General features: G+C 43.5%; 1 protein-coding gene across 1 annotated transcript in view; it reads right to left on the bottom strand.

Annotated features, from left to right (window-relative positions):
- The window catches only part of ror2 (receptor tyrosine kinase-like orphan receptor 2), a 66,604-nt gene that overhangs the window by 31,796 nt on the left and 17,397 nt on the right, over positions 1 to 17,411 (bottom strand). The window contains exon 2 of the mRNA XM_083929220.1: positions 5,437 to 5,508. Within this exon, the coding sequence (XP_083785346.1) occupies positions 5,437 to 5,508 (72 nt within the window). The remainder of the gene's footprint in view (positions 1 to 5,436; positions 5,509 to 17,411) is intronic.

The following is a 17,411-nucleotide window of genomic DNA, read 5'->3' as shown; positions in this document are numbered from 1 at the left end:
GGTCCTTTATGTCCAAGATTTTCCTTTAAAGTTACAAAGTACCCGTATTGCTTTTCAGCCCTGTTGGTAGATGTCCCAAATACATAACACTGAAATCAAACTCTAGCTCTGAGAGGATTATTGACCTGATCTCCATCACCATATCTACCCAATACAAATAATAGGACACAAATAGATAAAATATGAAAATGACCAGCATACATATTACCACACATTCTCCAACACTGACCATGTTCAGGACTGTTGCTCTGTGGATATCGGAATTTGGCCCATTCCCTTCTCTCTAGTAGTGTTAATAGGTTTTTCAAAGTTGCTTCTCAGTTGAAGGTATCTGAAGAAACCTTTCTCTGAATTGTGTTTCTGTAAGTTTCTGAAAGGTATCTAAACCTTCAGTGGAAGATATTATGCAGTGTTTCCCACAGATCGGGTAGCAACAGAGGATGATAGAAGGGAGAAGGGAGAAGGGAGGGAAGGGAGACTGGCGTTGGTCAGCTCTGTAGCCTGGATGTTGAACTGCTGGCTGTTGGACTCTGTCCATACCATCTGCCTAGAGAAATCCTGCATGTCATCACTGTTGTTCTGTAAATCCCTCCCTCTGCAAACCCGACATCTGCCTGCAGCATCATACACACCACCATCTCCAGACTCCAGACTCAACACCCCAGTACCCTCATCATCATGTCGGGATACTTTAACCACGTCACCTTGGATAGAGTTCTGCCGACCTTCCAACAGTACGCTGTGCTACCAGAGAGGGGAGGACTCGGGACCTGATGTATGCTAACATTAAGGATGCATACATCTCCTCTTCTCTCCCCCCTGTGGGCAGGTCATATCATAACCTGGTTCACTTAAAACCCTGCTATGTGCCTCTGTTGAAGAGGAAGCCTACGACCACGAGGACTGTGAGGAGGTGGTCTGAGGAGGCTTATGAGACACTGCAGGGCTGCTTTGAAGTGACTGACTGGCCTGCATTTTGAGACATCGATGGGCTCACTGAGTGCATCACAGACTACATAAATCTTTGTCCCAGATCGGACTGTAACCTGCTACGCTAATAACAGACCTTGGATCACAAAGGACAAAAAAGCCATCCTGAATGAAAATAAGAAAGCATTCAAAGATGGCAACCGTGATGAGGTGAGGAGAGTGTAGGGGGTACTGAAACTTAAAATCAGGGAGGTTTAAGACAATTTAAGGAGAAACCCGGTGAATAAACTCCAGCGTAACAATGTGTAGAGAAGACTGGCAGCACAGGGTTGGAGGACCATGTGGACCAGGACAATGAACTGAACCCATTTTTCAATAGGTTTGATACTGCGGCCCATCACCCACGTGACTCTGCTGCTGGCTGCCCTTCAATGACTGCCACTTTACCTTCCCCTACTCCTCCTCCTTACAGACCCCTTGTCTGCCCCTCACCTCCTCACTTCACACCTACCTATTCCACCCCTCCCCCCTGTTCTACATCATGTCCTCTACAACATGACGACCTCAGCCCTCCCACAACGGACACCTCTACAGTGTCCTTCAGGCCTGACCTGGTGAGAAGACAGCTGACGAGACTCCACTCTGGCAAAGCTGCAGGCACTGATGGTGTATTTCCCAGGGTGCTTAAAGCCTGTGCCCCCAAGCTGTGTGAAATACTGAGTCAAGTCTTCCGCCTTAGCCAGCACCTACAGAGGGTCCCTGTGCTGTGGAAGATTTCCTGCCTCGTGCCTGTTCGAAAGACGCTGCGTCCCAGTGGCCCTCAGGACTACAGACCGGTTGCCCTGACGTCCCACATCATGAAGACCATGGAGTGACTAGTCCAGGAGCAGCTAAGGCCTATGGTCAGGCCCTTCACTGATCCACTACATTTCGTTTACTTGGAGTGAGCTGAATCATCTGCAGCTCAACATGACTAAAACAAAGGAGCTCGTAGTGGATCTGAGGAGGGTGAAAACACCCGTGACCCCTGTCTCCATCCAGGGGGTCCCTGTGGACACGGTAGAGGAGTATAAGTACCTGGGGGTGTACTTCAATAATAAGTAATAATCTGGACTAGAAACGCATAGGCTTTCTACAAAAAAGGGGGCTGAGGTCCTTAAACATCTGACGGACAATGCTGAGGATGTTTTATGAGTCTATTGTGGCCAGTGTGATCTTCTTGGCTGTCACATGCTGAGGCAGTGGGCTGAAGGTTGCAGATACCAACAGACTGAACAAACTGATCAGGAGGGTCGGTGATGTCGTGGGGGAGGAGCTGGACACCCTGACAACTGTGGCAGAGAGGAGGATGCTGTCCAGGCTCCGGTCTGTCCTGGACAATGTCTCCCAGCCCTCTCTACGACACACTGGCCCAGCAGAGGAGCACCTTCAGCAGAGGAGCACCTTCAGCAGAAGACTCCTCGCTCCCAGATGCCGCACAGGAAATCTTTCCTGCCTGTCGTCATTAAACTATACAATGCATCCCAAGGAGAGTCTGTCATCTCCTCTCTGTAATATGGATTCAATCATAAATAATCTGTTCTTTGCACATTTTTATGGTACTTTGCAGTTATTACAGTACTTTTGATCTGTATCTACATTACCATTGGAATTTTGATATCATATATATATAGTTGTATATGTATACTGTTTTATATTTCTGTTTTTGCAAATATGTTATCTGTATAATATTCATCTCATCTCATCTCATCTTCATCAGCTTATCCGGGGTCGGGTCGTGGGGGCAGCAGCTTTAGCAGGGGACCCCAAACTTCCCTTTCCCGGGCCACATTAACAGGCTCTAACAGGCCAACGTGGAGATATAATCTCTCCACCTAGTCCTGGGCCTTCCCCGAGGCCTCCTCCCAGCTGGACGTGCCTGGAACACCTCCCTAGGGAGGCGCCCAGAGGGCATCCTTACTAGATGCCCGAACCACCTCAACTGGCTCCTTTCAATGCAAAGGAGCAGCGGCTCTACTCCGAGTTCCTCACGGATGGCTGAACTTCTCACCCTATCTCTAAGGGAGACTCCAGCCACCTTCCTGAGAAAACCCATTTCGGCCGCTTGTACCCGCGACCTCGTTCTTTCGGTCATGACCCAGCTTTCATGACCATAGGTGAGGGTGGGAACGAAGATTGACCGGTAGATCGAGAGCTTTGCCTTCCGGCTCAGCTCTCTTTTCGTCACAACGGTGCGGTAGAGCGACTGCAACACCGCCCCCCCTGCTCCTATTCTCTGGCCAAACTCACGCTCCATCGTCCCCTCACTCGTGAACATGATCCCGAGGTACTTGAACTATATTGTTGTTGTTAAATGTGTTCTTTGTTTAGCTGGAGTTTGAAAAAAAAAAACAATTTTCCCCTTCCCTTTCTGATTCTGATCCAGTTTAAGACAAGCCTCCGTAGCTTACTGAGGTATTCCTGAAATAAGCTACGTAATGACTTGCTCTGCACCGCTGCCAGCCTGTGTCACTGACACGCTGTCTGTAAGACAGGAAATCAGTGGATGAAGATGCACAACTTCTTTCACTTCCACAGACCAAACTGAGTTAGAGCTTCTGATAAAACAGGCCGGTGTAACCGCCGCCATCTTTGCACCACTGTCTAATGAGACGTCAACAAACATTCAACAATCCTTTTTTCATCTCAACAAATAAGGTCACACATTTTAATCGCTTTTTAACAGTCTCAAGAAGCATCGTTACATCCCTAGCTCAGATTTCAGAACCAACCAGAAGTTAGAGCGAGACTGTGTGTGTGTGTGTGTGTGTGTGTGTGTGTGTGTGTGTGTGTGTGTGTGTGTGTGTGTGTGTGTGTGTGTGTGTGTGTGTGTGTGTGTGTGTCTGTGTGTGTGTCTGTGTGTGTGTCTGTGTGTGTGAGTGAGAATGACAGGGAGAACGAGGGCAATGGGAAAAATAAATAAACAAAACAGTATTAATATTGCAAAATCACGCTGAAAAAAAAACTGAATCAATTTGTGGCGCTCGGTGTAGATTCTGTGGCGCAGCACCACACATTGGTCTATGTATGGGAAACACTGTTATACAGTATGAAGGGATACCTGAGTCTGCCCAGTGTTTGAATCTACTGTCTAATTCAGCTGGTGCGTATTCTGTATCATGTGTCATCCAACATAATATTTGTGCATTTCTTTCAAAGTTCCTATCTTTGAGTAGTTTGTGCAAGATGTTAAGAGGGACGGCACTCCAATTAATTCCACTGAATTTGTTTAAATGTTTCTTATTGAGAGGTATACTTATTTGACTTTGTTCTAACACCTTCCATTCTGCATCACACTCTGGATCACACCAACAAACCAGACAGCGTAACTGTGCTGCTCTATGATAATCTTCCAGGGTAGAGCACCTTTGTCCTTTGGGAGTTGTAATGTCTGAAATCTAATCCATGGTTTTTGCTTTCCTCAATAAAATATGAAATCATACTATTCCATTCATTGATTTGGTTGTACTTCAACAGGCAATGATTGATGCTCTTAGGAGCATATGTGTGCTCAGTAATGTTCAGGGCAATCTGTCAATTTGAATATGTGTAATATATATGGAGAGGAGAGAGAGGTGGAACAGAAAATGATTGAAAAGAAGGCAGATTGGGTAGTATATTCATCTTTATACTGTGGCATCTATTCAGTTGTACATATTCATTTAACAGTTCACAAGTTAATATATTTATTTTCTCACATGTGCTATATTCCAGTATGATCAGTTTGTCCGTGTTTGAGATCATGTAAAAGGAGGACTACAACTATAATGTATGTGTATTTGCCATCCTTAATGGCCAAATAATGTTAACAATCTGTGCTAAACATCATTTATTCAGACTAGCGCCAGAACTATACAGCAGAGGACACTATAAACATGTCTGACAAGTCACAGACACTTTGTATGCTTTACATTGGCAACACTAGGGCTAATGATCTGCACATCACTACAGTCACATCATGATGAACAACAATCTACGTGTGGGCACAAAAAAGGGCATACTTCTTAAACAAAGTGTAATAAATGAGGTAACTGAAGATTATACTATTAACAGCTCAATACAACTGTGTTAAACATTGTCAAAATAGAATGTATACTGACACCTACAGCCACCTAAATGTAATTATCATAAAAATCAAAGGAATACATGTCACACAGCTGTGAATGTGCGACCCTGGTAAACATACTCAACATGGGCTCCAGACAAGGAGTTTCCTCCAAGCCAGCGGTTCCCATACATTGATTTACTTGTGGCAGCTCACCACAGTATCAACAGGTGGCGCCACATATAGATATTTCTTTATTTAAAAAAGGTAAAATATTATTTCAATATTGAGGTGCACACAGCACATTGATTCACTCAGCCCCTCCTAACTCCCACTCTCTCTCTCTCTCTGAGGTAAAACATAAATGTAATATTTGGATTTAGAGCTTTGACACAACGCAATATGAGAAATCTGTATCTTACCTTCAGCTGTGGGTGCAGCTCCACTCTGAGCTTCAGCCAGACCATCTGAATCCACTGACAGACCTGGATCATCTGCACAAATAACCATAGAGAGGATACAAGAGTTACAACTTAAGCCCAAATAGAACAAGTCCAACTCCATGGTGGTGTTCCCCAGAGGCTTTACAGTTTCTAATGAAAAAAATATAAACATGTTGGACAAAAGGAACCGGCAGCAGTGGAGCTACAAATTTGAAGTTCATCCTCCGTTGGGGCTTGAAAAGGTCATTGGTGTATTCATTTTAAGAGTTCATCCTCTTAGGAGCATACGTGTGCTCAGTAATGTTCAGGGCAATCTGTCAATTTGAATATGTGTAATATATATGAATATGTACTGTAAATGATATGACAATTTGGTACTGGAGAGGCAATTCTTCCAGACCTGACAGGGGCAGCATGTACACCTACAAGTGTTCTAGTCTGCTGTTGGATGCCCAAGAAGAACACCTTCCAGCACGGAAGAACAGTGAATAGCCCCTCATCTCAGACGGCTTGACCACTGGCACCTGGCACTCCCAAAGTGCAGTAAGTGAGTGTGTTGTAGCTACGATAGCTCATATTACCTAAAGTTACCTCTGACAAGTTCATTTGAACATGCCTGGTTCCATGTGAAAGAAACAGGTGAACTCATGGGACACATCATTATATTCTAGCAGTGGGGTGAAGCCAGGCTCAGAGCAGTGGGCTGTGGGCCCTTCCTCCCTCAGTTTAAAGGTAACGCTCTATTGTTGTTTTTTCATGTTGTTTTCAGCGCTGTTACTTCCTGGTTTATTCTATTTCTTGGACCGAAGCCACTGCCGCAGAGTGGTGAGCGGGAGTTGTAACCCACGAAGCCTGTGCAGATGCAAAACCTAGTAGTGCTTTGGTTAAGTTGTTTACATGCATGAATAAAGTACTAAACTTTAGTAACCCCGGTTACTAAAGGAGTTACCTAGGTCTGTTAACCTGCGTATGAGAACTCAGATTTTACCCTCTGTACAGTGTTTACATGGTGTTTGAGAAACTGGAGTATGCCCTTAATCAGGTTTTTAAACTGCATGTAAATGCAGTGACTATCTCCTTACCCCCTCCACCAAAACCCCTCTCCATTCATGGCAATACACTGACATAAAGTTGAAACTGAAAAAAAAGACTGAAAAAGAAAAACTGACACTGAAAGAAGAGTGACATGACACACCTCATTTCACAATTGTTTTTGAATAAAACAGTTTAAATAGACTTTATGTGTGAATCCCACTATACAGTCAGTTGCAGCCCAGAGCAAGACACGTGTTGACCAATCAGAGCAGACTGGGCTTATCAGGAGGGGGTGTTAAAGACACAGGCACTGCAGCAGAGGGAGTGTTCAAACAGAGGGTGCAGCAGCCATGAGCACTATGAGAAAACTGAAGTGTTTTTTGAATTAAAGCATGTAAATTTGTTGCAGAAACACAAAATACATGCATGAGCCTGAAGAAGAGTATAATAGGTCCACGTTGGCTGTTTCAGTGTTCTCTGCCACTTCTCTTTGCTTTTTCTCTGATATACACAATACATATGTTTTTTATTAACAATATGGATACTGGCTGCTCTGTTTGATTGGGCCTGGCTCTCCCTGTGAGCTAATCAGGATCAGACGCATGTGAGCAGACACAACGTATGGCTCGAGTATTAGCTCCAATCGAATTGCCATTGGCTCCTTCCTTCCCTATGATTTAGAGCATGTGCTTGACAGATGTGGGTGGTGGAGGAAATTGGTGGTGCTGAGGACTTCAGTGAACAAAACCATACAGCATTCCTTTCAGAAGCCACACTTCGCTCTATGGATTGGAGTTTAATCCAGCCATAGATGTAGGCAGACATGGAGACGGGCCTCCTTCAGTTTGAGAAGGATGGATTATGTAAATGCAAAAGTGATGATGAGGCACAGGCATCAAAACAAAACACTAGTCTTTGGCTTCATCCAAACTACTACATTTCACTTCTTAAACAGCATTTCAAAACAAATAGAAGAGTTGAAGAAGAGTAAAAGAGTTTTGTCCTCACAAGTGTTTTAGCTATATATCAGAAATAATGTGTCCACATGGTCCACACTGGTTATAAATCATGGATGTATAAGATGATACAGAAAATACTCTGGAGGAAGAACAACAATGGTGAAAAGTAAGAGGAGAGAGAGGTGGAACTGTTACTGACAGTAACACGAGTATAGGGACGGCTGGGGCGCAGAGGTACAGCAGGTCGTTCTCCATTGGGAAAATCTACAGTTTGATTCCCAGCTCCTCCAGTCAACAAGTGGAAGTGAAACCGAACCCTAAGATGATCCCCGTGCTGCATGAGTGTGTGAATGTGGTTCGAATGGTCAGATTAGACGATGGTCAGGTAGCCTCTGCCAAAAGTATGAATGTGTGTGTGTGAACGTGACAAGTACCTTGAATGGTCAGAAGACTAGAAAAGTGCTATAGAGGTACATTAATTTGGCATTTGGCAGAAATAGTGGTGAAAAAAACAGCGTGGGAGTCATTGTAAAGCAAATATGCCAACTTATTAGAGTGTTACCAAGATCATTATCCATCCCCCTGGAAAGGGGAAAGGGGCATTCACACAAGAAGGATGAAATCACTAAAGATTTGTCAGTCTACCTGTCTAACTGTTAAGAATGACTGAAGTGGGTGTCTGCGCCATAGTTTCCAAACGTCTCCGTTTCTGAGTGGGGATGCCAGGCATAAACGCAGAAAAAAATTAAGCATTTTAAACAAAAAAATGTAGTAACGTGGATGTAGTCTTTGTTTGATCTTTCCCTCAATCATACTCAGCCCACTGCTCCCATCTGCTACAGATCTATTGCGAAAGTACAATAACTAAAAACTTACTGGACTGATCTGTTTAAATACATCAATAAAGTACATAGGCAAACTAGTGATTCAATACTGCATTTCCATAAAGTTGGGGGATTCAGCAGAGGCAGGCCAATAGTCTGTTCTGTGCTAGATTTGGTTCCAGGTTAATGAAATACATGGACATGCTAAGCTCCAAGCCCAAAAAAATCTCTTGTCAGTCTTTGTGCAAAGCAGCGAGTAAGCAGGCGCCTCATTTTTAGCTGTCACTTTGAACATTTCAAATGACACAGTTTTTTATTAGCCTTCATCTTCATCTTTTCAGGACACTCTGAAACGCCTCCTCTGGTAACACTTGTCTCATCTCATCAGACTTCCCTGGATTGACTAATTCTAAGAAGTGCATACTTTCCAAAAACGCAGAGGTATCTGCTCTGAAAGATTGTCTAGGATGTCATGTACAGATTTCTGTAGCACTCCTTGTGATCCTGCAGTTGTGAAGACGGTGCTTTCTCAGGGGCTCAGTTTGTGGGACGGATGTGAGATCTGCTGCTTTGGCATAGACAGCCTGGAAAGCCCCCTCTGACCTCTTCTCTTAGACATAAGCAAGAAGAGACTCAATTCTTTTCTTGCAGTACAGAACATCCATAGTTCTCTGCTGGACATTGTCAAACACCACGTCAGTCTCAGAGAAGATTTGTTCATATGTGTACAACATGAACACAAACTCAAAATCCTCCAGTTTCATCAGAAAGCCTTTGGCACAATCTAATGTTTCATCATCCATGATGTTATCTGCAATGATCTTCTCAAAAGTCTCCAGGAGGGCGTCATAAGTGTTTGCCACAGTACTCACTATCCATGATGTAAAATTCCATCGAGTAGGAGCGTTTCTGGGCAACCTTGAGCAGCCTGGCGACTCAAGAAAAGACGTCCTTTTTGTGGATTTTAAGAAAAATGTGGCAAACTCAGAGAGAGATGCAAAAACAATCTGCACTCAGAGAAGCATTTAGCCACCTGAGACAGCAACAGATTCAATCTGTGTACATGGCAATGCACCAACATGGCACTGGGGGCTAGTGCTTTAACTTTGGAAACCAATGAGAGCTGAAGCCATGACAGCAGCCCCATCATAGGTTTGTGCCACAAGTTTCTCCCTGAAATTATAGCCCTGCATGTTCTCATTCAAGACTTCAAAAACAGACTGAGCATCTCTTCCCCCAGAAACATCAGAAAATCCAATAAAGCACTCCTGAATTGTACCTGCACTATCCACATAGCGAACAATGACAGAGAGTATGGCACAGCAGGCTATATACGTTGTCTCATGCCTGGGCAACTTAACCTTGCACATGCACTCACATGTACATTGCTTTTTTCATGCCTTTTGTATGCCCTGTCAAAGTTAGATAGATCCCCAAAACCCACTTTTGACCAAACAAGACATCCCTGAGATGGTTTCATCAAGAGGCATGGCCAACAGTACATTTTATTTGTGACAGCACTTCAAGTCAGCCAGCTCACCTTGTCATACCAGGACACCTGAAAAGACCTGTTACTTTTGCCCACCTTTTGAACTAAATCAGTCTTAGGAGTTGACCTGCCCTGCTGTTTAACTCTAATTTTCTCTTCCTAAGGAAGACTATCAAATGGCTTGGAAATCCAGTCGACAACATTCATATTATCTGCCATGATGTGCAGCTTGCTAATGCTAGCAGCTGGAGCTGCAGCGCCGGGCTACTGTGAAGTGTGACCGCCTTTGAGTGTGATTGTGAGTGACGGGGGGAGAGAAACCGCAGAGTGACAAAACAGAGTCGCCAAACACAACGCTAGTCATTTTTAACAAAGACAAAGTCTCTGGGGATCGGTAAAGTCTACGGAAAGAAAAATTTGGAAAATGCTCCGCTGGATGTTTATCTTCAAGATCGCTGATTCACTCATTTAGCTGTCAATCAAAAAAGGATTCCCCCTCAGACAGCTCATCCAATCATCATGCAGAAACTGAGCGTCCGGGCCAGCCCACTGTCCCATAGACCCCCATAGACGCTGAGCGTCTGATGGGCGGGACAAAGCCCAGCATTTATCCAATGAGCGTCTAGTTTGGCTACAGTGGAAAAACCTGCTCTACGCTTCCCCATTGAAGTCAGTAGAAGCTGAGCATCCGACTGTGTAAAGAGCTGTGGAGCTGTGAGAAGGAAGGATGAGAAGGAAGTTGCTCCTGTGATAAGGAGCTGATTATGAACTAAAGATGAAGTCTTTCTAGCGCCTATTTAGTCAATAAATCTACACACAGCAGGACATATTTCACCACTTTTTTTTTAGGGGAAGCTGAGCTCATATCTTGATTGATGGTGATCGTGTAGCCCCCCCTTAAACCATCCGCTGCGTTATGATCTATTTTACTCTAAATCGGATCATTAGTTACTAAATGACCGGCATACTGTAATGAAGAAGACTTGAAACTAGAGATTGAGACCATGAACTGTATGAATGAAGGTTTAGGGCGCACTCACACTGTCCTTCCGCACCGGGCCAAAACCGTTTTTTCCAAGCCTAGTGCGTTTGACCAGTGTGAGTGCACCCGCTCCGCGCATAACTGCGGCCAGCTGGCTGTCCATGGCCCGTCTGAGAGAGGTGGGCTTTTGTAGAGCGTGTTTGCACATGTACGAGCACGAGCGTGCACAGGTGTACGAGCATGAGCACGAGCCCTACGGCGGTTCTGACGTAATTAATGTGTGCCTGTTCGAACATAGAAAATAGAAGGACGGACCATGCACGGACATTTAACAACAACAACAATGGCGGTGAAAGGTTCACGTTGGTGTGATGCGGAGGTGGAGTGTTTACTGCAGATTTGGTCGATGAAAAGATTCAAAAACAGTCGACAAGACGCACAAAAACTCTGAGGTCTATGGAAAGATTTGTAAACAAAGAGACGCATCGCGATGACGTCAATCAATACGTGTGACGTGTGACGTGTGACGTGTTACGGCGTGATGACGTATGGACAGCAAGAAGCATTTGCGCGAGGCCCAGGCAGTGTGAGTACAAACGGGCCTGGGGCGCAGGCCCGGAAGCACATCTTTGCACCTATTTTTTCATCGCTTTTATGGTCATAACACATTACATGATTAGCATAATTTGATAGAGTGCTGTGATTCATTCTCAAAATGTTTTCATTGCCTGTAATCATCTGGGCTGCTCACATGTGCCACCTGGAGTACACTGCAGATATTGCAGCCAGTGAAACTAACACTTGAAAAATGACCCTACAGCATTTACGCAGAGCTCAGGTCAAATGAAAGGCGGAACATCTGTATATGGATGGTGGTGCACAGGGGGTGTCTGCAGATGCCGAATGGATCGGATCGGTCCCATCTGTAGTTCTGATGAGTCATTAATGAGTGTTTCCTTTGCCAAAGTTTTGCACTGTTAGACATTTCAATTTGCAATGTTTTGAAATTCAATTAATAATATTAAACTAAAGCATGTATTGCTATTAAATACTGTTATCTCAATGAAAAGGACTGAAACAGATGGATATGCAACAAAAAGAGACCATTTATCATTTGGCTGGCAAAAAATTGACTGTACCCTGTGTACTTGGTAAATGACACAACGATTGGTTAGGCACCAAACGTTACAATACCATATTACAAACAACATTTTGTACAGCTGAGGCATATACATATATATATATATATATATATATATATATATATATATATATGTGTGTGTGTGTGTGTGTGTGTGTGTGTGTGTGTGTGTGGACTAATTGCTATAAATGACAACCACTGGTCAACCAAATCCTTGGTTGGGGGCAGCCCTAAGAGTAACACAGTCTATGGCCGCCCGTAATAACGATCGTAGCGACTCCTTCGACTCACTTCCTCTTCACATATAACTCAACCTGTAAAGTGAATAGTTTATGACCGCCCAATATAAACGTTTAGGGCTGCAGCTATCAAATCTTTTTGTAATCGAGTATTCTACCGATTATTCCATCATGTGTGAGAGTCTCTGTGTGTGTGTGTGTGTGTGTGTGTGTGTGTGTGTGTGTGTGTGTGTGTGTGTGTGTGTGTGTGTGTGTGTGTGTGTGTGTGTGTGTGTGTGCGCGCACATGTGTGTGAGGGAGAGAGAGAGACGAGATGTGTGTTTGTTGGAGGCAATACACTCAGTTTACCGTGAATAAGTGACTATTTAAACAATTCAAAGTGGTGCATAAATTCTACCTGTTTACTCAAACAGGTTTAAAGACAAATGGATTAGAGAAAGATATCATCTGGAAGAGTGAGTCGCTGTCTTCCTGTTTACTGTAACAACAAACAAAACTCCACTGACACATTTACTCAAACAAAACTCTAAAGACTGATCAAGGAGGTGACGTTCTGTTTAACATTCATGAAGAACCAAACATAGAGGCATTTACGAGGACAGTTAACGTTACACATTCTCTTCCTGTTTCTTCTGCAGAGGTATGGTGGTTTTGGAGCAGTATTAGTGGTCAAAAAAAGACGTTTTAATGCGTTCAACTCGCCGCCCCGAGCCAATCAGTGTGAAAAAAATTTGTCTTGATGGCTTATTTGATGAGTGCATTTGCCTAAAAAGAGCCTGGGATGATTCTACACCTGAAATTCACTTTATCAACGGGCTGCTTTGGGCCCAGACGCTGAATCATCGGTGTCGTGCTGTTGTGGTAGAACAGTTCTAGTTTGCAGTGGACAAATTGCATCAGTTTGGCTTCTTTTTTAAGCGTGAAATGATCCCCTTTCCCGGGCCACATTAACCATTGATATTCATAAGAAACAAAATGATCTAAGGAATCCATCAGTACCAACATCATGCTAGTTAGGTTGGTGAGGGAAAAAACTTTTTTGCCATTCATGAAAAGTTTACCGTAAATCATTCTATTAGATTGCTTGTTTCTACTAGCATCTTACACACAGGCTCCTGTAACTTCTCATACACTAACGCCTACAAAATAAATGAATCAACAGTTATCACTAATCCGAGTTACTCTCGCAGTGTGGGTGGACAGATACACAGTATGTTGTTTTCAAGGGAGCTCCGGGATACAACAATTATAGCCTAATTTCACATATGATCAATAATGATGAAGATACAAAGAGAAAATGCATTGCAACTAGAGCATATTGTCAAGATTTTAAAGACCCCCCCCCCAAAAAAATGTTGCTAATAGCTGTAGTTCACACCCTGTTCATGGTAACAGTGAGGCCAAACAGGAAAACACAACCCAGTATCACTTGCATCCAGCACGTGTGTATGAAAGTGCTTCAGCGCTGAATTGGGCCTGGGCACGGTACGAATGCCAAGTGTGAGAAAGCCCTAATTAAATGAAATGAATGAATTAGAGGTAGACCCTGGGTCGCTCAAGGCTCATGGTATGCATTTATAGGTTAAATAACTTTAAAAAAAATTATTCTGGTGCCACACTGAATTTACACCCAGTAAGAGAAATAGTATACACGATGATCAGTATGTTGTTTGTTTCCTCTTAAATGATTGTACTGTGGGCTGTAATGAAAACATATAGGGGGCCAATAGTTTTGGGCTTTTTTAAGGAGCTGCTACCATATCACTGAACCCACCTATATTCCATGCCCAACTGTCTTTTTTCATTTAGTAAACAAATGACACTAGAAGAAAACAGAGGCAAACACGAGCTGAGCTTCCTAAAACGTGGTTACAGGCGTCACATCGGACAGTGGCTGTGATTGATTACATGTCTCCACAGGCTTGGAAAATGAGGGATTTGGGGCGATAGGATGCTTTTCCATCCAAGGCTGAATAAGACTGCTGGCTGCTGCATTCCAACAGCCTGCTGCCTCCGCCATGAAAGAGCCCTTTGAGAGCTGAGAGGCCAGGCCACGGCTCCATCTACTGGGGTTTTGACAGAGGGCCCTCTGGCACACCTCAGCACTTTCCCTCCCTCTCTTGTTCGAACTGCTGTGTGTGTGTGTGTGTGTGTGTGTGTGTGTGTGTGTGTGTGTGTGTGTGTGTGTGTGTGTGTGTGTGTGTGTGTGTGTGTGTGTGTGTGTGTGTGTGTGTGTGTGTTTGTGTTTGTGTTTGTGTGTGTGTGTGTGTGTTTGCGTGCGTGCGTGCGTGCGTGTGTGCGTGCGTGTTTTCCTTGCCTATAAGTCCTTTAACTTTTGTCTGTTACTCCCCATCCTCCACATTTTTTGCTCTCACTTCCAACCTTTCATTAAGTTTTCGTCAAGGGTTGATTTAACAGTTTGCCGAGAGCAGACTGGAGTTATACAAACATTTCTTGAAGGCAGAGCTACTTTAGAGACAGGAATTGTGTTGCTGGCTGAGTTAAACCCCAGTGCATGGAAGCAAATGACCACAGAGTGTCAAAGGAGGAAAACATTACTGAAAACCCATCTACTGCTTTTCTTCTCTTCAAGAATGTGAGCGGTTAATGACGTGTTACAAAGCTGCAAGCAGCCATGATGTGTTTTTCAAATCAATATAGTTGTGTGGAGTATGTGGTTGCTTTATGAAGCACATCCTGCTCAGAGACTGAATTGCTGATGAGCCTGTATGGCACCTTCTCTCCTGGCTGATACATATACTTGTGTTGGGGTTGGTCAAAGCCGATGGTGAGTGTCCATCCACGCAGTGTTTGTGGTGTATTGTGCAAAGTTGGCACTAATAGACCCTTGTCAGCTGTTTGTTGTCTTTTTTGTTGGAGTCGGCGGAGGCCATTGGTGAGAGTAGTCACCCTGATTGGCAGTACAGTCACAAGAAGAGAAATGGAAGTGAGGAAAGTACAAACGGCTAAAGTTCAGAAGCTGTGAGACAGGGGGAAAAAAATGGGTAATATTATTTTTTGGACATTAAGCTCTTCAGCAGAAAAGATGCCTTATTGTTGGTGTTATTGTTTGAAAGAGGGGTCACAGTTGACTGAGTCGGCCTTCGTCGCCACTAGTTTTTTGTTGTTATGCCTGAGCCTTACAAAAGTAATGTGGTGACACAGTGTACTAGGCTCATCTCACTCTTTTCTCTTACAGTTGAATTTACCACCTGATAAGGTGGACTTGAATGCAAAGTAGTGATATTTTCATTTTGAAACTTAAAAACTCTCAAATACAAATTACAAGTACTCTCAGAGTTTAGCGATTGTGGTTGGTTGAGCAGTTGTGACATCATATCACAGTAAGGATGAGTACAACAAATGCAACAACAGGATCCACCACTCTACTACTAGAGCTGTGTGGAACAGCACAACCAACACTTTAAAAGATTTAAAGAACAGTGGACAAACCTACAAGTCTTTACAAAGCAGTAGCAGAAGATATCTCAGCACAGTGCGGATACAACACAGACTGTCCTCACAAGATGTGACTGAGAAAAAGTTCATTTTCATATTTAACCACATTAAAGTGGCCATACCATATTGGAAGAGCTTTGAGGAGTAGCTGTACTTTGTTTGACATGGTTCTTGTAATTAGGAAGCCTCTCCAGCTCTAGATTGTGTTGTGTTAACGATTGTCTTCATTCAGTTTGAAGTGCTTTTACTTCTCTTCCTGTTCTAAAAGTATCAGCACAACCAACTGCATTCTATCTGTTATCTGGCACTTGATGCCATTCAGTCTTTGTATGGCTATGGTCTCAGTGTAGCTGGAGGAGCGCACATTATCTCCCCAGTCTAAACAAGTCAAGTCCTGGTCAACCTCCCTCTTCTACATATCCAATTCAGCCTGCACTGTGTGCCTCCACTGTCTCTCTCACCCTTGTTGGTCTCTTTTCTGTACTGGGAATTCTTCAGGGCCTCAGTTACACGGGTAAGTGCTGCCTTAGAAAGAGAGAACCGCACTACTGTTTTGAGGTTTTATATTAATGGGATCATTATACAGACGTACCTATTGCTTTTTAAAACAGTCATTTTTGTCTTGTTTAATGAAGATATGGTTCATTTTGGATCCTTGTGGTTTAAATCCAAAATGTAATCCTCCCTAGGAATTATGTTTTCATTTTGATAGGATATCTAATAGGGACATCGATGGTTAACCCTTTATCCACTAAGAATATTTCCCACACATGTTGGTCTATAGGATCATTTGCATACACAGTAACACTCCGCTTCACTTGCTAGCAGTCTGAGATAAAAGGAGCTGAGCACACTTGAAGGAGTGGCTTGGCACTAAAATTACAATAGGTGGTTCAACTTTAAGGTCAGCCCACTGTGAGGCTGTGCCTTAGGTGTTCGCTAGCTTTGGGATAACCGCCTTACTTTAAAGATATAATCCATAAGATTTCATCTAGGCAACTGTCTCTAAAGTTTCTATCTATTTAAGAGTGAGTTAAAGCAATGGTGATTGATCATATGACCCACCAATGAAGGCACTTGCCTCTTTGCTGAGTAGTGATAGACTGATACATCGGCGAATGTTACATACAGGCGTCCACAGGCAGCTCCGTGTTGCTGAAGACGCCTTTTTTAAGTTCAATAAATGAAAGACAATACCAGAGTCTCTGTCGCAGCTGGTAACTATAGTGCCCCTGGGGCCATAGTGCAATAAATATTGACAGTGAGGTATTTTAAAACAAAACATAAAAACAAGCATAGGACAATGGGAGCAGCAAAACATAAAAAACTAAATTTAACATTAAAAACACACCAAACATGCGGAAAAGAGTTTGGGATCATTTAACTTTTAACGACCAGATAATCAGTTACAGAATCCTATGACTCTGCTGACATGTTGACATGGTGACGTGTTGCGAGTTTCGCCAATGCTTGACGCGTAACATCTAAGTGTAGAAACATGAGTGCTGAGGTGCTTGTGTTAGCCTGCGCCCCCTCCCCCTCACAGGAAGGTGGGACAGTTCAGCAGACGAACAGCCTGAGGAAAAACTGGAGCAAAAATGTGTTACCTTCAAAAGATCGACTTAATCGCTCTCGCTCTTCCCTGATAGTCTGTGGCTGAAGCAGAACTGTTGTGAAATTAGATAAGTGTGCAGTGTGGGTTGAGCATACCATTCTCACTGAGTTACTGGTTGAGACAGGAATGGCAGACGTAGGACCAGCAGGAGAAGTGGTGAGCTAGCCTTCCATAAACTTAATGACTTAAGCCATTTACTCACCAACACAAA

Source organism: Echiichthys vipera (assembly GCF_963691815.1).
Source record: "Echiichthys vipera genome assembly, chromosome: 16".
NCBI classification, from domain to species: domain Eukaryota; kingdom Metazoa; phylum Chordata; class Actinopteri; order Perciformes; family Trachinidae; genus Echiichthys; species Echiichthys vipera.
This window is presented reverse-complemented; position numbering and strand designations above follow the sequence as displayed.